General features: G+C 45.2%; 1 protein-coding gene across 3 annotated transcripts; it reads right to left on the reverse strand.

Annotated features, from left to right (window-relative positions):
- Window positions 1-1,315: 1,315 nt before the first annotated feature.
- On the reverse strand, window positions 1,316-20,417 carry LOC310852351 (cytochrome P450 4V2-like). 3 transcript variants are annotated; one of them, XM_083755782.1, is made up of 12 exons: window positions 19,391-20,417; window positions 17,159-19,018; window positions 16,113-17,098; window positions 11,708-11,793; window positions 10,946-11,136; window positions 9,843-9,912; window positions 9,186-9,312; window positions 8,786-8,977; window positions 5,358-5,460; window positions 3,725-3,859; window positions 3,435-3,614; window positions 1,316-1,860 (listed from the first exon to the last, which is right to left on the reverse strand). In XM_083755782.1, exons 3-12 carry the CDS (start codon window positions 16,248-16,250, stop codon window positions 1,688-1,690), a joined length of 1,395 nt encoding a protein of 464 aa, XP_083611908.1. In that variant the 5' UTR covers window positions 16,251-17,098; window positions 17,159-19,018; window positions 19,391-20,417; the 3' UTR covers window positions 1,316-1,687. The 3 variants fall into 3 exon arrangements, with proteins under 3 accessions (XP_083611908.1, XP_083611907.1, XP_083611906.1); XM_083755781.1 differs by having other exon boundaries at window positions 16,113-16,225; window positions 18,804-19,018; window positions 19,391-20,387; XM_083755780.1 differs by lacking the exon at window positions 17,159-19,018 and having other exon boundaries at window positions 16,113-16,225; window positions 20,050-20,335.
- Between the last annotated feature and the right edge of the window lie 3,063 nt (window positions 20,418-23,480).

The following is a 23,480-nucleotide window of genomic DNA, read 5'->3' on the forward strand; positions in this document are numbered from 1 at the left end:
GAAGCTGTGCCTTGGTTTCCAAACATTTTGGAAGTCAAACGGACATCCGGAACAGATTCTGTTCGACTTCCAAGGTACCACTGTACTTTAATTTTAACCCGTGGTTTCTTCTGCCATAAAAACAGATTAAAACTTTTTGCCATTGTTTAAATGATGAATCATTAGTCAAACATTTTGAAATAAAAACCTCATTCTAGGCAAAACATGCATCTTTATCACTGAGATTCTACTCAATGACAATTTTATCAGCTCCCATCTTGACCTGTCTTTTTTTATTTCAGTCCATGTCTTAACATAATTATTTTGAAACAACATACAATTCATATTTGTCATAGTAATACCCAAATATTTTACTCCACCCCCAATTTGAAACCCTTTCTTCTTCATCAAAACCTTCTGATCTTCTGTTGACATGTTGCTTGTCAATATTTTCATTTTCTGGTGAGTAACCTAAAAGCCTGCTAACATACCAAATTCATTTAGCTCAACCATAAGAATTTTCATTCCCTGTCGCAGATTTTCCAAAACTAACATGACACCTGAAGATATCTGAAGGCAGCCTTGTTTAGGGAAGTTTTTATTGTTTTATTGTGCTTTTAATTCTTTTGGGAGCCACCCAGAGTGGCTAGGGAAACCCAGCCAGATGGGCGGGGTATAAATATATTATTAGTATTATTACATGAAGTCATCATTATAAGTTTCTTTTCTTATCTTTACTCCGATAATTCTCTCATCTTGTCTAATTTCTCTAAGCAAGACTTCCGAGACCAGGATGAAAAGTAGCAAGGGAAATGGACACCCTTGCCTTGTCCCCTTCTATGTCTCAAAGGGTTTTTATCAGGTCCCTATTAACATTTATCTAGACTATCTGGAAGTATAAATCGATTTTACCCATTTAATAAAGTTATCTCCAAAGTTCATATCTTGCAATACTCTAAACAAAACAAAAATACCCATTTCAAAGGCTTTCTCTGCATCCAAAAATATCAAAACAGCTTGCCTCTCATTATGAAAATTCAGATATTCCAAAATATCAAACACATTTCTGGCATTGTCTCTTAACTGTCTTTTAGGCAGAAATCCACATTGATCATGATGATCAAGAACCTGTAAAATCGTTCTTAATATTTTGGACAAAATTAATGTAAATAACTTATAATCACTGTTCAATAAATAAGTTGATAGTTTTCCACTAATGTCAAGTCTTGAGCTTCTTTAGTTAAATGTTTCTGTGAAGCCTTTGAGTACTAGGTGCTCCTAATCCCATCTTGGTCCATGATAGCCAATAAGAAAAGATTGCTCTGGCGCTCAGGTGTAATTTCCTTCATACTTTTTATTATTATAGTCATACATCCTTAAAATACTTCAGTATCTATATTTCCCTACTTATGTGCATAAATAATGAATAAAGGAGTTTTAAAGAATAAAACAAATTGCTCATTTTCTTTAGGATAAGAAAAATCAGCTAGTGCAACCTAGGCCAAAGCCTAAGAATTACAAAGTTATTTGGAATATCCCATCAACTGAACAAGCATCATCTTCTGGATTGCAGCTGCTAACTTTTTAAAGGCAACAGCACAATTTTGGTTAACAAAAAGAAGTCCTAGTAGGGTTGGGCAGTCTGAAATGTCCTGCTGTGAAAATCAAGTGTTTCTTCTTAAGTAGTCCAAATGCAGTGTTTCTTATTTTAAGAGCCAGAAGACGATCTCCTTTTCAACTGAATCCAGATGCCTTTATTTGGACGAAGAATCAGTTCTCCTACAGGGCCGAGTTGATCGCGTTGCTGCGTACTTTTAACACAAAAGCGCCGTAGAATGGTGGCTAAAATAGCCTTTTCTTCCATCTGTGCAAAGCGCTGACCTGCAGAGGGGTTGGAAAGCAATGACAAGATACAATTAACCAGAGCAATACATTGGTACCTCAGGTTGCAGCCACTTCAGGTTACAGACTCCGCTAACCCAGAAATAGTACCTCAGGTTAAGAACTTTGCTTCAGGATGAGAAGAGAAGTTGCGCAGCGGCAGCAAAGCGGCAGCAGGAGGCCCCATTAGCTAAAGTGGTGTCTCAGAAGAGTTTCAGGTTAAGAACGGACCTCCAGAATGAATTAAGTTCTTAACCCGAGGTACCACTGTAATACTGTACATATTTATTATTATTCAGTATGAGCCATGTGACACTGAGGTCAGATTCTCAGGTTCATAAAAAATAATTGAACACTTTTCTATACTTATACAGATGGTGATGGATTTACAGCCACTGGCAGGAATAAGTGAAAAACTGGAAGGGGTGGATTAATAGTGTAGAAATAACTTTTAGATCCAGGTACAACTGCACTATACATTGGAAAGTGAAGACAAGATAGAGTTAACTAGAGCAATAATATGTATTTATTATGATGTTTTAGCACATTTGTAATATTCTGTTGGAAGCCGCCCAGGGTGGGCCAGGTATAAATAAAATTTATTTTTATTTTTATTTTTATTTTTATTTTTATTATTGCCACATGACACTGAGGTTAGGCTGTCAAATTCATTTAAGAATTATTAAACACTATTCTATTATTATTCAGATGTTTACTCAAAATTACCAAGAAGGTAGTATGGGGGAAGGGGCAATGTATATAAAGCCACTGGAAGGAGTGTGTGAAATGCTTGAAGAGGTTTAGCATCATAAAATCATAGAATTGTAGAGTTGGAAGGGACCCTGACGGTCATCGAGTCCAACCCCCAGCAATGCAGGAATGTCAACTAAAGCATCCATGACAGAAAGCCATCCAATCTCTGCTAAAAAAACAAAACTCCAAGGAAGAAGATTCCACTCCCTCTTGTGGGGAGTCTATTCCACTGCCAAACAGCTCTTACTGGTCTTCCTTACGGATAGACATAATCTCCATTCATATAACTTAAACTCAGGTGCATTCACTTCAGTTACTTACTGTTCTCAAGAGTGGTTTGACAATCTGTCGTTCTGCCTAGGGAACTTGGAACTATAGCTCTCTGATGGAAATAGAGGTTTCGTAACAACTCTTAGACCCCTTAACAAAGTACAGCTCCCAGGATTCTTTGGGAGAAGCCATCACCATTTAAGATGGTGTAATATTGCTTTAGATGTGCCATTACCTCAGGTTGCCTAAAGCTAGGGCCAGTCCTGACAACAACAATACATTTGTAGGCCTTGCTCTAAGTACAGTGGTATCTCGGGTTAAGAACTTAATTCATTCTGGAGGTCCGTTCTTAACCTGAAACTGTTCTTCACCCGAGGTACCACTTCCGGGTTAGCGGAGTCTGTAACCCGAAGCATCTGTAACCTGAAGCGTCTGTAACCTGAGGTACCACTGTACTATGACAAAAGTCTCCCTTTGAAAGATCAGTAATGGAAGCATACTGTGCTCTGGAGTTCTGAAGAGATAGAGATTTTCTTTATTCTCATACATACCAATACAATTCCTGGGCCCAGCAGAGAAAGGCACATATGCATATGGGTGCCTCCCAGCTGTGTTCTCGGGGAAAAATCGCTCAGGTCTGAATTCCTCAGGGTCTGGGAAGACATCAGGGTCTCTATGCAGTGCATAGGGCACAATTATGACATCGACCCCTTTTGGTGCCTTGAACCCTCCTGCCAAAGGAGAAGAGATATTTGTTAGTCTCTTCCTCCAGAACCACCCCCAATAGTACTAAGTTTATAGTCACAGTGCATCAAAGCATTAACCAACCTGAATTACTTACTTATATAACATTCCTCACTCAGTGTACGGGCAAAAAATGGAACAGAAGGAAAGAGGCGAAGAGCTTCTTTAATAACACAATCCAGATACCGTAGTTGCTTCAAATCGTCCATGGTAACATAACGATCGGAGTCCCCTGAGAATAAACGTGTGTTATTCAGGCACCTATTTTAAATCAGGGTGGAGCAGGAGGCAGTGTGGGGTCTAACCCACTAAACCGCCATAAATCATTTCTGTGCTTATGCTTAGAACCAGCTCATCAGGGCTTCCTTTTTGCTGGCAATAAGGTCTGACCACACTAGAGCTGCAAAGACCACAGCACAAAAAAGCATGAGGTCTGGCTCCTGACTCCAGAATAGCATTTTTGTCAGCAGAAGGCATTGCTAGGAGAGCCAGTGTGGTGTAGTGGTTAAGAGCGGTAGCCTCGTAATCTGGGGAACCGGGTTCGCGTCTCCGCTCCTCCACCTGCAGCTGCTGGGTGACCTTGGGCTAGTCACACTTCTTTGAAGTCTCTCAGCCCCACTCACCTCACAGAGTGTTTGTTGTGGGGGAGGAAGGGGAAGGAGATTGTTAGCCACTTTGAGACTCCTGAAGGGGAGTGAAAGGTGGGATATCAAATCCAAACTCTTCTTCTTCCCATCTGAGAGGTGGCAGAACCAAGTTTCAGCTGAAAAAAAGCCTTGGTGCAAACTCTTCTTCTTCTGCTAGCCTCTGAGGCCACTAGGGGGCAGCACTTCCAAGCGTTCATAACTCTCCTTAGCCAGCAAAATTAAAAACCATATTTTTGTTTTAAGCTGCAATACTTTCCTAGGTGGTCCCTTTTAAGAGAGTTAAAGCAGTGCAGCATCATTGTCTAGTGAAGTGACAGGATGCAATGCATCAAAAATTGAACCTGCAGAATGTTATCTGGGAGCCTTTGATGTGCAGGCCAAGACAGTGCCGCCAATACCTAAAAGGTGTAATGTTTGGAGCTGGAGGGGAGATTGGCCTAAGCACTCGACCTTCTGGCTGAGGTTAAAGGGAACTGGGAAAGTCTGCAGGACCATAGTTTCCCGACCTGATTTAGAACAGGAATGGGGAACTGGATCTGACCAGGGGGCCGGACCCTTAATCTTCTCACCACGGGTCAATTTGGGTGGGGCGGCCCACCTTTCAGAAATCACAAGGGCTTGCTGTAACCTGCAATCAACTGCAATTGCAGTTGCGGGAATCCCCTTTGAGGTCTACTTGCAAATGTGCTTTGGATCCAAATCACCTTTGCAACCAGACTTTCTTCCTCAGCAAACATTGTTGTTCAGCTGACGGCCACCGATGGAGAAACCCCTTGCATGCTTGGGAACGCCTTAGGACAGTTAATCCCAGTGGCCATTCACCCTTTAAGATGCCAATTGTCCTCTTGTAACCACATCCACCTCTGCTCCAGTCTCAAAGTCACAAAGGACATCAGGTGTGGGGCAGGTGGGTGTAGTTTGGTGAAATCAGCCTCATTGGCCAAACTGGGATCTGTACTTGTGGCCCATAGATTCCCCATCTCTGTGTTAGAGGAATTTTGCGACATTTATGAGCATTTACTTAGATAAACACCTCTTTACCACATTTGCCCAGGTTCACACCCGGAGGAAAGGAAAACTCACCAAAAATTTCATCCAGTTCATGGTGAACTTTTCTTTGGACTTCTGGATCACACCCAAGCAAGTAAATGCACCAATTCATGGCAGCAGCGGTAGTATCATGACCCTTGGAAGAAAGAATTAAATGTCTACAAAATTCAGATTTATTTATTTACGGCTATTAGCCCATAAAATATGTACAAACATAAAAGCACAGAAACATAAAAACCAATACATCTAACAACAGAAGGGGAACACCACGATGCAAGGGTGGGTCATTGAGCAGTGACAAATAACAGCTTGGGGCCCGGAAAGATCCAAGGGACGGTTCACAGAAAAAGGAGAACTGGAGACGAGATCCGTCATGCACTCTCATCATAACTGTCCGATTAGTTTTTGTTGTGGTGGTTTTTGTGTGTGAGATAACCGCATTCAGGAATCTCGCCACCTGCAGAGTTACAGAAGGATCTGTATCCTGCAAAAGCAGTGCGGCATGTGACTCAACAGGCCTGCCAACCAAGCGCAGTAAAGCAGGACCCAGGAATTTAGTCCTGGCTATGCTATGTAAGGGACAGTTGAACATTATATGTGGAAGAGATTCAACTGATTTCCCGTCACACTCGCATAGCGGAGACACCAAACCCTTGGAAAATCTGTGGCTCAGCAGGTTCGATGGAAAAACATTGAACCTTGCACGAATAAATGCAAGTTGGTGTGGTACAGATGAAAGAGATGACATATATGATGGAAGGCCAAGTGATGGGGTTATTCCATGATACCTGGGGGAGCAGACACCCCCACCCCTGGAGAGGTTGTGTTGATTTTCAATGTCTGCTAATCTTTGCTCGATAAGGCTTTTGGCTGAGCGTAGGTTCATCTTTAAGGAGTCCGCTGGGGAAATTCCAATGCTCAGAAGTTTGGCATGGATTTTTCCTACCCACGGATTAACAAAGTCATCCCGCCAGAGGCACTGAAAGAGGTAATGGTCGGGAAGCCTATGCCAGCTGGACAGCCAGTAGCCAAAGACTCGCTTCCAGATGACAGTCTCCAATGATGCAATCCATAGCTCCAGATGTATGGCTGCATTGCTCACACACATGGGGAGTTTCAGGAGGCGACGGAGAAACTGATTCTGCAATGTCCCCAGCGATGTTAAATTGGACCCTGGGGCCCAGAGTGGGGCAGCATAACAGAGGGTGGAAACCACTTTTGCGTGGTACACCTTCAATGCAGAAGGGATGTGGGAGGCTCCATCGACCACAAAAAATTGGAGTAGAGTGTAAAGTATTGTTTTCCCTTTGTCCAGTAAATACTATATCTGTGGCTTCCAGCTTAGGTTGTAGTGAAAAAAGACTCCCAGGTATTTAAATTTGAAAACCTGTTCTAATTGGACTCCATCTAACTTCCAGCTGTAAGTTTTCCGAGACCTGGTAAAGACCAGTACTTTAGATTTTCCATGATTAATTGTCAGATGGTTGAGTTTGCAATAAGCCGCAAAAATCTTTAGAGCTCTGCATAAACCGACTCTAGAGTAGGAAAGGATCGCTGCATCGTCAGCATATAGGAGCAGAGGGCAGCGAAAATCAGCTAGGCGGGGGGCATGAATGTTGGCTTGAGACTCACTCAGGAAGAGCTTCATGTCGCTAATAAACAAGTTGAAGAGGAGTGGGGAAATGTCTACAGTTTTATCACACACAACAAAGATATCTCAGCTGCTGGCCCTTTCCAGGACCTGAACAAAATATTTCAAATCCTCTAGCACCCACAACCTTTGGTTTTGCACAAATCTAAACTTCTAAGGCACCAGCCACATACACAAGAATGAATATTTCAAAAAATTTAAGTGTATAGGCAACAGCAGGTGCCAGGGATTCTTCCAGCTCTGGTCACTAACCATGTGCCAAAGGCAGACTGACACTCCTAAGTCATTCCCATATCTGAAAAGGTCTTCTCAGAATGGTTGATATGCCTATCTAGCTATGTTTTATTGTGTTTTTAATATTTTATTGGGAGCTGCCTAGAATGGCTGGGGCAACCCAGTCAGATTGGCTAATACTACAACAACAACAACAACAACACATACACTGCAACTTTGCTTCTAGGGTGTCACCTAATTTTATTTATATCCTGTCCTTCCACTTAAAAAATTAGTCCTCAACATAGCTAGCACTCAAAAAACAATCAGAACACATAAAATAATTACAAGCCAGAAAACAAAACAAAGCCCAGAAGCAGCATAGCAGAGCATCCTCTGTCATGGCCCCAAAACTCTCTCTCTGCAGAGGTGCATCACATGTTTCCATGTGAGGTAGCCACTGAAGATGCACCTCTTGCCTTGGACATTCAACTGATGAGCAATTATCATTAGAACCCCCCTACATTCCAACTGGAAGGGACGTGAGTGGTGCTGTGGGTTAAACCACAGAGCCTAGGACTTGCCGATCAGAAGGTCGGTGGTTCGAATCCCCGTGACGGGGTAAGCTCCCATTGCTCAGTCCCTGCTCCTGCCAACCTAGCAGTTCGAAAGCACGTCAAAGTGCAAGTAGATAAATAGGTACCGCTCCGACAGAAAGGTAAACAGCGTTTTAGTGTGCTGCTCTGGTTCACCAGAAGTGGCTTAGTCATGCTGGCCACATGACCCAGAAGCTGTACACCGGGTCCCTCGGCCAATAAAGCAAGATGAGCACCACAACCCGAGAGTCAGTCACGACTGGACCTAATGGTCAGGGGTCCCTTTACCTTTACCTTTACATTCCAACTGGTATACATATAAACTGGTTTGTTTATATGTATCTATTGTGTTGCATGGGATGGGGTTGGCTTATTTGCTGTAATGTGTTGTATTATCCCTTTTTAGATATAAACTGCCCTGGGACTTTACAGTGAAGGATGGGTGTAGGAGGACATGAAGAAGTCAACCAGCCATACCAAAATCAACAGAAAGTCCTCTGTACAAAATTGTCTTCCTCAGGTTGGTGAAAGATGAATAGTTGAAGAGGCATGAACAAATACTCCTAGTGGATAGAGTTCCACAACTGGGAGTGGGAGCTAAAAAAATTGCTCTTGTAAGCCCCAACTACCCTGGCAGCCACAAAAATACTGCAAGAGGGTGCAAAGCAGGACTGGTGAGGGGCATTGTTTGGAGAGTGTCATGAACCCCTGACAGAGGGGTCCGCATGGACAAGGTTTGGCCCACAGGCTTGAAGGTCCTCATTTCTGTTTGAAATGACCACCTGTGGTCAGAATTATTATCCCCATACTGTAGTTACTGGCCTAAATGAGACTGAGTTGCCAGCATCCAGCTAGGAAAGAGATTCAAACCAGAGATTTCCTGAGTTCTGGAAGTCACTTACAATGCAAGCCTCATACAAGGTTCATTGAGCTCTATGGGGTTTACTCTTGGGTAAATGGGTAGAGTTCTGCAACCTAAACCAGCACTGGGCATTCTATACCTCAAACATGAATGTATCCACTTCCTCTCGGATGTCCAGGTAGCTCAACTTCTTCCCATCATCATCGGTGGCATTCAGAAGCATATCGAGAAAAGCTCTCCTGACTTTGCGCTTGCTTTGATCACCGTTGCTGACAGCATTGCTTTTATGCCGCTCCTGGTTTTTTAATTCACGAGCTTTTTCTGCAATGACCTTAGATAGCAAAACAAAAAAGGTGTTTATTTTTCAGGTTGCATAATCCAACGTGTGCACTCCCTGCAATACCAAATAATGCAATGGTTGTCCCCTGAAATAAGTGATGCGCTGGGTCAGTGCACTGTTAAACTGTGATAGATGGATTAATGAATGAAGGGAATCAAACAAACTACAGGCAATAGTAAGGAAAAACATAGCAGCTTACATTATCAGTAAAGGTGTGAAGTATCTTTAGGCTCCTGTAATGTTCTCTCCCTTCTTGGAACATGAGGTACAGAAGGTTAGGCCAGAGCCAGGGGGACTTCTGTCTGTGGTGAATCAGATCACTCATCCTAGGGTAACAAGCAACAATGCTGGATATGTCTCTAGGAAAGTACCATAAAGTGCATGAAAGAGCCCAATTTTTTGCTAGTAGGCTGAGCAAATCAGAGTGACATGTAGAGATGCAGAGAAAAGTGATTCACATGTAAAACAGAGCCCCGTTTGGGACATACAGCCACAGCAGTGCCCTGCTCCTCCACTGCAAAGATGCAGTGTGAATGCAGCTTCTATGTGAGCATTCAACCCACATAGAGGCCCTGAATTGTGCTATTCAGCTCCAATGAGGGGCAGGGAGGAAGATCACACAAAGCAGGCCTTTGGAAATTTATCGTGCAGAAGGCTATCTGCATGGTAGAGGAAAGAGACTTTTTCTCCGTGTAGCCCCCAGTAAAAGTTTTTATGGATTAAGGCTCTGCTGCAGAGATGTGGAACCTGTGGCCCTCCTGATGCTGTTTGACTCCAGCTACCAGCATCTCTGATTTCTGACAGGCCACTGGTTCACCATCCCTGCTTCTAGAAAGGAGATCACATTGACACCTACCTGTAGACAGCTCGGACATACTCAGAATCCTTATTGTGTTGTGCTCCTATGTTCTTGCCCATAGCCGTTTCTAGGAACAGGAGAGAAAGAACTCAATCAAAGAATCATGCTCCTACAAACCAAGAACAGGACATAAAAGGGAGACCTTACTTTGAGTCACACACTGGCCCATCGAGCTCAATGCTCTCTACACTGACTTCCCAGGTTTCAGAGAGAAGTATTTCCTAGACTCATCTGGGGGTGCCAGGATATGAACCCAAGGTGCCCTGCATGCAAAGCACTGAACCATACGGTCAAATTGTAGTACTACTGTACTAATACCACACCTGTGGTCATTGTCTCCTGGGATTCCCTTTTGGTCCCAAAGTATGTGTTCTTGTGTCCCAGTCCTGACCTGCATTCAGACTGACTACAAATCAATTCAATTTGATTACAATTTGACAATGAACTATTTCCCTTCTCTATCAGTGTAGATCAGAGGTTTCCAACCTTTTTGAGTCCACGGCTCCCTTGACCAACTACATTCTTTCTGTGGCACCCCTGTGGGGTTCAGGAGCCCAGTTATGTGATCCCTTGCTTGCAGAGCTGGCAGCCTCTCACGCTTTTTCAAACACCCTCCCTTGTGGAATGTTCCCTCAGCCTTCTCTCTCCTCTCCTGCCCCTGGTCTCTGAGCTGCCCCCCACCCCATTCCAAAGAGAGGTGCCTTCTCACACTGCCCCACAGGGGCCTGGGAAGCATCCCTGGGCAGCCCCAGAGGCACCATTTGCCTGGGGAACTTGTAGCCAGGGCTGCTGTAACCAACAACCACACAAGCCTTTGGGAGGCAGAGACGTGAGAGGGCATCAGAGGGGAAGAAAAGATGGACGGAGGCCAGTGTTGCCTGCAGTACCCCTGACCATCATTCAAGGCACCCCAAGGTGCCATGGCACACAGGTTCAAAACCACTGGTGTTCTCCACCGTGGATCACTGAATCCACATTTAAATGAATAACAAACTATTAACACTGGAAAAACAACACTTCTGCTCAATTCTTCCAGAAAATGAGCAGGGATGTTTAAACCTCATTTATTGCAACACTTTGACAGCAACCACAGCACTTACCACAGATTACATCAAGGGCACACAATGTGATGTAGAAAAAGCAATCAAATGGCTCCTTGTCCACATGCTTTTCAAGTTTCTGAACAAGGATATTGGCTTGTTCATTCATCACTTCAAGGAAATCTTCTAAAATGGTGAAATGGAAGGTGGGTGTTAACATTTTCCTTCGGGACCGCCATTTGCCCCCAGTGCTGCAAAACAGAAACTTAAATGTTATTTTTCTCTACACAAACAAGTCTCAAAATGCACACAAGTCTCAAAATGCATTAATGCCATCAAGCAGGACCCGGAACAAAACATTGCAGCACGCAGTGCTCCAGTTCACTCTATTCCTCCTTGCCCCCAGCTGGCCATTTCGCCCCCCCCCCAAAAAAAACCATTTTGTTAAAATGAGTTAGCACAGGTACCAAACAGGAGGAAAATGGAGCAGGACTGCATCCGAAGCCCCATCTCCAAAGTCCATATTCAGCACAGCGTCTGAAAAGGGGCTCCCATCTGCAGTGAATACCTCTGTGCATGAGGAGGTGCCCTTTTCACATATTCAATAGGGCATGAGGAGGTGGACACGTGGAGTTGGAACTAGAATGTTGAGGGTGTGACCTATGACCCCAGTCCCATTTCTTCCTTCACATATTCCTTATATATGTGTTGAGGATGACTAACAGCTCAACCAGTATTGGACACACCAGCTACACTGTGTTCCAAGGGGTGCGACAAAGGGGTACACTGCACACCCATGTTCCAGGGGTGTATTTTCCTTACCTCGTTAGAAGCCCTGTGCCCAGCCAAGGATGCAGAAACTTGTAAGGATCGGATTTTGTAATATGCTTAGAGCTACTCAATACAACCTGCCAACAGAAGAGATTAAAAAACGTAAATTGTTGACTTTGCCCTCCAATGCTGCCTTCACTATCTAAAATATATTCTAGTTGAGTTCAAAGTGACAGCTGTTGATTTAGCAGTCTTAGCAGCTCCTTTGCTTTCTCTTTAGATTCCAGAGCTTGATAATGCCCCGAGGGTGTGGTAGGTCCTGATATCAGATTGGTATTGAAGTATTTAAGATCCTTCTTAACTTCACACTTTAAACCTTGCGCTGGACAGATAAAATCCTTCTAGGATGGGCTGTTGTCTTACACCACCCATAAAACACTCTTAGCAGCTTCTAGAATTCTAATCTTCCTCTCAGGAAATCAAAACCAGGCTGCCCTGCCTAGTTCAATCCCACTCTAATAGTCCAACCGTATCTGCCCACAGACAATCCTTTTGTCCAGCATAAGTGGTAGAAACCTTACACCCAGTCATTCCTTGAATCTGGCAGGTGGAATTCTTTTTAATCCCTTTAGCAGCTGCCATTGTCAAAATCCTGCCAAGGAAAAAAGCCTCCACCTGCTTTAAAAAAATACATCCAAACAGATATATTGGAAAATGCATATCACTATAATAGGATTTACTTAAAACAACAACAACTGAACAAAGATAACAGCACTCTGCTGATGTTTTCAGACTAGTGGATCATTAACAGAATATTTGCATTAAAAACAATCCTCGCGCTGACAGTACAAAATGAAGTTCAAGGTTTTGTACAGCTCAAGCTTTACATAAGCAATTTATCTCACTCCTGTTCTTGGGTTGCAGAAGTACTTCCAATTTAGCAGGATCCAAGATTGGATCCAGCATCACTGATTATATTTATTAAGAATTAAGTCCTAGCAGCTTCCGTAGGACTTACTCCCACCTAAGAATGCAGAGGACTGGTGCCTTTAATATGCAATTGCATCTGAGTCTTTTCAGAAGTAAGTTCCAAAGGGTCTATTAAAGCTTTCTCCCAGGTAAGTGTGCATAGGATAGCGGACGAACCTAAACAGATACCCACTACTGAGCAAGCTCCATTAGAAACAATGGAACTTATTTCTGAGTAAAAGAGGAAGAGGTATATAAAGCACCTGGTAGAATGGGAACGCTATGGCTGTTGGCTTACGTTTATCTTCATGGGGACATGCTGAGCAAACCCGCCTTGGAAGACGAACAGAGTTTTTAGGTTATCTTCTCCAATTAAAGACAGCTGACTGAGTTCTCATTCAGACTGCTTTATGGAAGTAATGAAGCAGGGAAGTAATAGTGGGGAAGTAATAGTGCCACTGTATTCTGCTCTGGTCAGACCTCACCTGGAGTACTGTGTCCAGTTCTGGGCACCACAGTTCAAGAAGGACACTGACAAACTGGAATGTGTCCAGAGGAGGGCAACCAAAATGGTCAAAGGCCTGGAAACGATGCCTTATGAGGAACGGCTAAGGGAGCTGGGCATGTTTAGCCTGGAGAAGAGGAGGTTAAGGGGTGATATGATAGCCATGTTCAAATATATAAAAGGATGTCACATAGAGGAGGGAGAAAGGCTGTTTTCTGCTGCTCCAGAGAAGCAAACACGGAGCAATGGATCCAAACTACAAGAAAGAAGATTCCACCTAAACATTAGGAAGAACTTCCTGACAGTAAGAGCTGTTCGACAGTGGAATTTGCTGCCAAGGAGTGTGGAGTCTCCTTCTTTGGAGGTCTTTAAGCAGAGGCTTGACAACCATATGTCAGGAGTGCTCTGATGGTGTTTCCTGCTTGGCAGGGGGTTGGACTCGATGGCCCTTGTGGTCTCTTCCAACTCTATGATTCTATGATTCTATTCTATGGAGGGGGTGGTTTATTTCAAAGGTGCAGCAGCATTTCTTTTTTTTTACAGGAGGTATTCAAGGGTAAGAGGGACACGGGTGGTGCTGTGGGTTAAACCACAGAGCCTAGATGTTGCTGATCAGAAGGTCGGCAGTTTGAATCCCCGTGATGGGGTGAGCTCCCATTGCTCGGTCCCTGCTCCTGCCAACCTAGCAGTTCGAAAGCACGTCAAAGTGGAAGTAGATAAATAGGTACCGCTCCGGCGGGAAGGTAAATGGCATTTCGGTGAGCTGCTCTGGTTCGCCAGAAGCAGCTTAGTCATACTGGCCACATGACCCAGAAGCTGTACGCTGGCTCCCTCGGCCAATAAAGCGAGATGAGCGCCGCAACCCCAGAGTTAGCCACGACTGGACCTAATGGTCAGGGGTCCCTTTACCTTTATTCAAGGGTAACCAGCACTGCCACCTCTTTGTCATTGCTGTTAAAAAGTGTGGCACTTATTGTAACAACTTCATGGTGAGTACCGGCACCTATTTTTTTCTAGAATAAAAGCAACGTGCAGCAGGATCACATATTGTGATCCACATCCTGTCCCAATGATGGAATTAGGCCTGGGAGGGCTAGCTCCCATCCATACCAAACAATTTTTTCTAAGCCTGATTGCAGTGTGGAAGGCAATTTTCAGAGAGGTGCAGCAGCTGTGGAGGAAAGAGTTAACGCTCCCCATGCATCCTTCCCCTACCCTTTTTTTTGAAGGGAAGCAGGGAAGTAATAGTGGGGAAGTAATAGTGCCACTGTATTCTGCTCTGGTCAGACCTCACCTGGAGTACTGTGTCCAGTTCTGGGCACCACAGTTCAAGAAGGACACTGACAAACTGGAATGTGTCCAGAGGAGGGCAACCAAAATGGTCAAAGGCCTGGAAACGATGCCTTATGAGGAACGGCTAAGGGAGCTGGGCATGTTTAGCCTGGAGAAGAGGAGGTTAAGGGGTGATATGATAGCCATGTTCAAATATATAAAAGGATGTCACATAGAGGAGGGAGAAAGGCTGTTTTCTGCTGCTCCAGAGAAGCAAACACGGAGCAATGGATCCAAACTACAAGAAAGAAGATTCCACCTAAACATTAGGAAGAACTTCCTGACAGTAAGAGCTGTTCGACAGTGGAATTTGCTGCCAAGGAGTGTGGAGTCTCCTTCTTTGGAGGTCTTTAAGCAGAGGCTTGACAACCATATGTCAGGAGTGCTCTGATGGTGTTTCCTGCTTGGCAGGGGGTTGGACTCGATGGCCCTTGTGGTCTCTTCCAACTCTATGATTCTATGATTCTATTCTATGGAGGGGGTGGTTTATTTCAAAGGTGCAGCAGCATTTCTTTTTTTTTACAGGAGGTATTCAAGGGTAAGAGGGACACGGGTGGTGCTGTGGGTTAAACCACAGAGCCTAGATGTTGCTGATCAGAAGGTCGGCAGTTTGAATCCCCGTGATGGGGTGAGCTCCCATTGCTCGGTCCCTGCTCCTGCCAACCTAGCAGTTCGAAAGCACGTCAAAGTGGAAGTAGATAAATAGGTACCGCTCCGGCGGGAAGGTAAATGGCATTTCGGTGAGCTGCTCTGGTTCGCCAGAAGCAGCTTAGTCATACTGGCCACATGACCCAGAAGCTGTACGCTGGCTCCCTCGGCCAATAAAGCGAGATGAGCGCCGCAACCCCAGAGTTAGCCACGACTGGACCTAATGGTCAGGGGTCCCTTTACCTTTATTCAAGGGTAACCAGCACTGCCACCTCTTTGTCATTGCTGTTAAAAAGTGTGGCACTTATTGTAACAACTTCATGGTGAGTACCGGCACCTATTTTTTTCTAGAATAAAAGCAACGTGCAGCAGGATCACATATTGTGATCCACATCCTGTCCCAATGATGGAATTAGGCCTGGGAGGGCTAGCTCCCATCCATACCAAACAATTTTTTCTAAGCCTGATTGCAGTGTGGAAGGCAATTTTCAGAGAGGTGCAGCAGCTGTGGAGGAAAGAGTTAACGCTCCCCATGCATCCTTCCCCTACCCTTTTTTTTGGGGGGGTGAAATTACACACATACACCCTAGGAAAACAAACCTTGGGGGGGAGGGAATTGGGGACTAACGGAAACTTGTTTTCCTAAGTCCAATTGCCCCATGGGGAGAAGAGGGGCAAAGAAGGGAAGAGAGAAAATGGGAAGGGGGTGTGTGTCAGAGAGAGAGAGAGAGAATATGCAAATTAACAAGAGAGTAGAAGGATGGAGTGAGAAGCGTATGCAAGAATAGACCAAGGTACATGCTTGTGCAATGTGTGTGAATGGATGGTACAGGAGAGAATGGGGTGGCTCTGCTCCCACTTTGGACCTATTCACCATCCGCTTCAGCCCCACCCACCACAGGCATGCATGCACCCCTTGGCAGATTATTCCCAAGGGAATGTGCCCTTTGGTGGGTAGGAGTTCTCCAGACCTGTAGTAAAGAGTAAGAATGAGAGACTCACCTCTACGGTTTCTGGATGATATAAGATAATAAAGGGCAGTGGTCCTACCCAGAGCTGTAGTAGTGGGGTATTCCATAACAACGCAGTGTAATCCATCAACTGTCTAAAGAAAGCTGGGTTGGGAGGAAGGAAATGCATCAGGTATGAAAATAAGAAATTCAATATCCCACCTCTATGCTACTTGTTCTCATGAGAATAGCACCTACTCTAAGCAAAGATCAACAGCCACATAGCAGGAGGCCCCTCTTCCTAAATTCAGATTGCAAAAGACAAGGGACTCCTTCCAACCTCCCATCAAGTTTAAATTCATGTAGCACGCTCAATCAGTTCTGGTAAACACCAGAAAGTATAAGAGCACATTTACATTTGCTTACAACTCATCTTAATCATATAAATAACCCCTCTTCATGGGTGATTCCATATAAAGAGGCTCCCCATTGTTAGTGGGTAGTGGGCCCCACTCTGGCACAGCATATAAAATAACCCATATTTGATCATTGTGACCATGTAATTGAAGAAAGGGACCCAAAAGCAACAGCAAAGCAAGTGGCTCAAGAAGTAATAGATCTGAACAGAACAGACACCCTTAGTCCTTTAAAATGACATGAGTGCAATAGATGAGGCAGGAGATGTTGTAGCCCAGCAAAGAGGACCTGTCATATATTCTTCTAATGAAAGTCTATATAACTGGCCAGCTGATCCAGCCATGATAGGAGAAGATACATCTGCACCTCTGCAAATACAGTCCCCATCTTATAATGGAGTATTAACCGTGCTTGTAAACGATTTTGCTAAAGCTGATTCAGTTGAAACAGAGGCTAAAACCCCTTCATTGTGTGGTGTTTTACATGATCAATGTTTTTTGTTTATGCAAACAGCAGATAATTTATTTCACAGAATGTGGGTGTTGCAAAACAAAGTTTCAGGCCCAAGAGCAACAGCTGGCACTCTGGTTGGGTAAGTGGAGAGGGGGATTTTGATTGGCACTTCACAGTCAGGCTAGCCCTTATTAAAGAAACTGGAGAAAGCCAAAATGATGGATTGGCGGACCATCAAGACTGGGCTCAGTAAGTTCTCTTCAGATTCAGCAACCAAACAATTAAATGACATTTTCCAAGGCTGGAAAAAGAATTCATACATTGTGGCAAATGTGACAAAAGAATGCCACATTTTTTATACAAAGAAGAACAGCAGCAGCTCACATTTCTAAGTTTGGTAGTTGTCAAAAAAAAAATGTCTACTACGGTAGGCAGAATATTCAGCATTGCAGAATTGCTCAGGAGGCAAAGAATGTATAAAAGAACACCTTTTTTGAGAGTTGGATAATAATACTTCTAAAAAATTCTAACCATACCAATTTACTCGATTCCCAAGATAGATACTTAAAGTATTTGATTTCCTGCTCTTAATGTAGCTACTTTATGTAACATGCTCTTAACAGTTTGTTTGGAAACACTTTGATTCACCTAGGAGATTTCATGTAACAATTTTGGAAACTGCAGTGCCTACTTTTAAGTAAAACAGCATTCAGTTGAACTTGCTCCTAAGCCCTTTGCAGGTTCTACGTTTGAAGAAGGAATCTCAACATGAATAGGGGCTTGAAGCTATATACATATCAGCTCCCTTTCCCAATGCCCCTTTCTATGCACCAGCCTTGTCCACAACATCCCTGACCTCCTCAAAAAAAAAAAAAAAAAAGTTCAGGCATGCAGGTTCCTAACCATAGGGAACATTTTTAATGCATTCAACTCACTGTACTGAGAACGTCCTTTAAGACATATCCACTCAATTTAGGAAAACCAAGGTGCAAGAATGTTGAGGTACAGTAAATGAGACCAAAACATAAGAAGGGAAGTCAAACGCAGCAGCCCCATTTTCATTGGGGCCAGTACACTGGGGGATGTTGATGATACTTTCTCTCTCTCCTGGCATCTGTCTGTCTTGGGAGACAATGGAACTGTGTGCTTTCGGGGGTAAAGTCAAACCATTGGAGAATTACAGCACCTGCTGTGGTTGTAGAGGCCAGTACAGGAGGGACATGTTTTATTGCAGGCAAGATAGATGAAGGCATCTGGTTTTGCTGCTACAGGTGCACCATGGCATTTCTCCTCTCTGCGCTCCTCCCAGCAGCCATTCCTCCTCTGGTCACTGACTGTCGGTCTCCAGACATTGCAATCATCTACAAGACATCCCCACACAATGGGGTTGATGCTGCCAGTCTTCACGTCACGTTTGTAGACATCTTTGTAACACAGAGTTGGTCTGCCAATGGGGCTGGGTGCCTGTAGAGCACATTCTTGGGGGTCCTGCCATCTTCCATTCTGTGGACATGACCAAGTCAACAGAGACAGGAGTGCAAACATGCTGGGAACATCGGCGTGGGAAAGCACATCTTTGTTTGTCCTGCCATGTGACTCCCAAAATATTCCTGATGCAGCGCATGTGGAAGGCATTGAGGCATCACTCCTGGCAGCTGTAAGCTGCCTACGACTCCCTTCCACAAAGCAGTGTGCTCAACATGCAAGCCTGGCAGACCTTCATATTGGTCTTAGACATTAGCATCACATTCTCCTGGAACCTTTGGGAGAGGTGTGCCGTTGCCATAGCTGCCTTGCCAATATGCTTGTCCAGCTCAGTGTCAATGGAGAGGTTGCTTGTTATGGTGGAACCCAGGCAAACAAAATCACCTACCATTTCAAGCATGTGGTGTGGAGTGCTGGTGATGTTCTGATCCAGGATGGTGAGGCCAAACTCCATGCACTTTCTTCTCCTGTTGGAATTCTCTGTTCAAGAACAATGCCTGAGAGGCCTCTAAGAAAGCTGCGTTCCAATACACAGTTAGGAGACAGCCAGTGCACTAGGTTAGTTCTCACTAGGGCTGGTGGGGCAGAAGGCGGGGAGCCCAACTGTAGTTGGTAAAGGTAAAGGTAAAGAGACCCCTGACCATTAGGTCCAGTTGTGACCAACTCTGGGGTTGCGGTGCTCATCTCGCTTTATTGGCTGAGGGAGCCGGCGTACAGCTTCCGGGTCATGTGGCCAGCATGACTAAGCCGCTTCTGGCAAACCAGAGCAGCGCACAGAAACACCGTTTACCTTCCCGCCGGAGTGGTACCTATTTATCTACTTGCACTTTGACGTGCTTTCGAACTGCTAGATTGGCGGGAGCAGGGACTGAACAACAGGAGCTCACCCCATCGCGGGGATTTGAACCGCTGATCTTCTGATCAGCAAGTCCTAGGCTCTGTGGTTTAACCCACAACACCACCCGCGTCCCTAACTGTATTTGGAGTCAGACCCAATGACAGGCAGAGGAAACTCCCTCTACTTTTCCCCTTATCCTCATCCTCCCTGCCTAGTTTTGGAAGAGCAGCCCGGAGACTTATGAGGATACCCCCAATAAATCATTAGAGGGGGGCACACATCCACCCAAGTTGATGGGCATTGCCATTCGAATGATGTGTGCACGCCTTATCTTTTGATTGATTATGTAAGTCCGGGCTTACCTGGGCCCTCCCAATATTTTATTCAAGGTGGCCCCCCTGTTCACAAGTGCAATGCGGAATACAAGAGAAAAGTTTAAAGAATATTAAAATAAAAACCAGCCTTTTCCGGTAAAGCATAAACTCACACATTTGCAGTAAAAAGATGGATGGCTGCATCTCAGCCACACCTCAAACAAGAACAAGACTGTGGGGCATCTCACCATAATGAAATTAAGAGATAGAAGGACAGATACAGTGCCCACTTTCCTGTGCCTATCCTAGGAAGCGCCGCTCCCTTGTGTATTGTTCGCCGCTTTTAGTATACAAGTCACGATCGACAGACGCTTATTTCCAAACCTTGAGAAACCAGGCTACTTTCGTTCCCCCCCTCGGAAAACTCTTGCCAAGCTTTGCAGCCGCTTCCCGCCCCCACCCACCCCCCCGTCGGCCTTTACCTTCCCCACCGCGTTCAAAGAGCAGCGCGTTGCCCAGCAGCGGGTACCAGGGACTGATCCCCGGGATGGGCTTCAGCTCCTTGTATTTCCAGTAATGGTCGAGCACCAAGCGGGCGACCCAGACGGCCAGCAGCGTGGCGAGCAGGGCGAACAGGGCGAGCGCCCAGGAGAAGAGCCGCTCGCCCTCCGGAGCCATCGCCCAAAAGCCCATCGTCGCCCAGCGTCGCTCTGCTCCGGGAAGCGGAACGTTTTGCTGAGGAAAGAAGCCCCGGGGCGAGAGGAGGAGGCGGAGCCGGCGAGGGGCAGGACTGCGAGAGGAGAGAAGGAGGTCACGGGAGGGAGAGGCAGAGCGGGGTGACCTCCGCCTCTAGTCAGAGAGTGCAGGCGGGGGCGGGGAGGAAGAGAGTCACGGGGGTGGAGAAGGGTTGCCGCCTTGGGGCTCGCTAGCAAAGTGAAAGCGCGAGCAAGAGGCGACCTGGGGGGAGGTCTGAAGTCACGCCAGGCCTGAGGAAATGGATCGAGAGAGAAGTTTTCCTTCCTCTTTCATATAACACTAGAACTCGTGGACACCCAACGAAGCTGCATGTTGGGAGGATTTAGGACCAGCGAAGGAAAACATTTCCCCACCCATGCAGAATTGGCTCCCGCAGCAACCATGGCTGACCACCAACCTGGATGGCAGACACGACTAAACAACTAAACAACAATAAAAAACCACCACAAAAAGGAAATTAGGCAGCCTCTCATTAATTATTTCTGGTATTCTCTGACTTCCTAAGTGAAGGGGTTGCTAACCTTGCTTTTGCCAATGGGCACATTCACACTTGGCCCCAGCCTTCAAGGGCTGCATGCCACCCACAGAGAGAGTGGAGACAGAAACAGAAGTAAGCAGCTTTCTCTTCTGTGGACAGCACCAGGGGAGGGGGGGGAATCATTCCTCTGCTCATCACATGATTGATCTGATGACCAGGGAGGAGGTGAACTGTATTCCTATCAGGGTGCTGGACTGTGCATCATCACCAAAGTATTGTCCTTTTGCTGCTGCTACAAAAAGCAGTGGGAGTCCAGAAAATTTGCTTAAGGGGGGCTGTATCAGGTCCCTGAACTGGAGGGGTTACACACCCCTCCAGGATAATAAAGCTTGACAATATTTAGGAGGATTTGCAGTGGCAGGATTGGGTGGGAGGGAATGAAGAGTGTACATTTCTTTATACAGTGGTACCTTGCGTTACAGACGCTTAAGGTTACAGACACTTTAGGTTACAGACTCCACTAACCCAGAAATAGTACCTCAGGTTAAGAACTTTGCTTCAGGATGAAAACAGAAATTGTGTGGCGGCAGCGAGGGGCCCCATTAACTAAAGTGGTATCTCAGGTTAAGAACAGTTTCAGGCTAAGAACGGTCCTCACCTCCAGAACGAATTAAATTCTTAACCCAAGGTACCACTGTACTGAAAATTCTTGAGGCCTCAAGAGTGATTAAAATAATTCTTTAACATATGAGTGCTGTCTGCTAGTCTGCTGTCTCTTATGACATTTCACAGTGCCTTGGTATTCAACAAAACATATAACTGGACAGAACTTGACCTTTATGAAAGAAAACATGGCAATGTTGTTATGATCATAGTTAAGAAATCTCATCTGTCCAAAGGTTTCATGGGGCTTAAAACACTGCTGTGTAAACAGTTGGGACAGATTGTAACCTTCACCCTAGATCCAAAAAGCCAGCAGAGAGTGCCCAGTGCCAGGAACTCTTGGATACATCCATGCTTCTGAACCCATTGAATCCGTCTCTCTCCCTCTTCATGTATTAAAAGTTACATTGGGTAGCCATAAGATGGTATTAGCCCCATTTTCAGCTGCTATGTGTCATGGGTGCTGTGGCGCTAACTAGGACAGCGCAGGAGTGGCATGCGTGGTCAGAAGAGGACAACAACTCCAAGATGGGGAGCGGAGGCAGACTGGGCAGTGACTCAGATGAGGAACCCATCCCAGCACTCCCACGCATCCCAGAGGGGAAGAGAGAACCAGCAGTGCCCATTGCCTCAGCACCTCCGGAGCCTACCATTCCTATGGTAGTTGAGGAGCTGACCAGCCAATGGGTGGAGCTAGCTGGGTCAAAAGTGGCGAGAGAGTCTGGGGATTGGATTAGAGTCTTGCCCAGTGCCAGGAAATCTTGGTTACACACATCATGCTGTGGAATCCATTTAATGGATTGTTTGTGATCTTTATCTCAGTTTCTCAACAAATAAGATTGAAATAAAAATATTGACCAACCTGCATTACAGTGAAAGGATTAGTATTAATTATACTCAGCACAATGTCTTGTTGATTGGATACTGCCACACCTTTATCCAAAGCAGGGGTGGGCCTTAGGTGGAGAAACAGGAATTACGGTATGACTTCCTGCTCCTTACCAAGTGTTGCCATGCCACCACACTGCCACCATCACTGGAATGCCCTGGCTCTTGCCAAATAGCATGCAGTTCTTCTTGTCTTGTCTGCCCATGGGAAGATGAATAGAAACACTGTGTGCAAGAATGCCCCAGATCTCACTGATCTTGGCAAGAGCCAGGGTATTCCTTAAGGTGTCCCTACTCATCTTCTCTGTCCACCCTTGGTGAGAGAGTAGAATACTCTGCAAGGCAGCGGAAGCGGGGGGACGGTCCACCTCTTGTGCTTCCGCTACTTGAGACAGATGCTTCACCCCACCCCATTGGCGGACCGGTTCTTCCCTGGACACCCAAACTTTGGCAATCCCTGTGTTAGAAGTGGATGCACTGGAAACACCCAGGGAAGAAACCAGAGCAAGCAAGCAAAGTTTGTCAAATCACTATCAGTGACCTGTAAAAGCCAGTGCGTTACATTGTAAATATTGAGATTATGCAGCCCAACAGCTGGAGATGTCAGGTTGTAGGTCAGTTTGCTTTATCTGCATGAGAAAGAGCAGACAGAGAGAGAAACCTACAAGTTTCCTGGATGGCCCTTCTTCTGCTGCTGAATGCAACCTGTTGAGGTTTCATCAACTTTTCATTAGTTAAATGCTTCCTTCCAGCTTAAATGTTTTAGATCCAGCAATCCAGTCCTTTCCTTGACCCGCTAAGGTGTGTTTTTGTACACTGCATATATGAAGGAGGGTCTTGAGAAATTCCACTAGGACTTGACTGCTTGCACCTAAATCAGTCTAAGTGTCTGGTTCACTTTCTGGATACTACTGTGCAACCACACAATGACCTCTTAATCACCATCTTATACTGGAAAACAGTGTGCACAACTCCACAGCTCCAGCAACCACCCATAACACAAAACAGAATGGCTAAGTCCTATGATGCAGTTGCATTTGCCCTTATTCTTTGGACAGGAGCCTAAACTATTTGTTGTATGCGTTCTTCAAACCAGCCAGTGAAGTAATGAAAGAGATCAACAAAGCC

This window comes from Podarcis gaigeae (assembly GCF_964106915.1).
Source record: "Podarcis gaigeae genome assembly, chromosome: 9".
In the NCBI taxonomy this organism is placed as follows: domain Eukaryota; kingdom Metazoa; phylum Chordata; class Lepidosauria; order Squamata; family Lacertidae; genus Podarcis; species Podarcis gaigeae.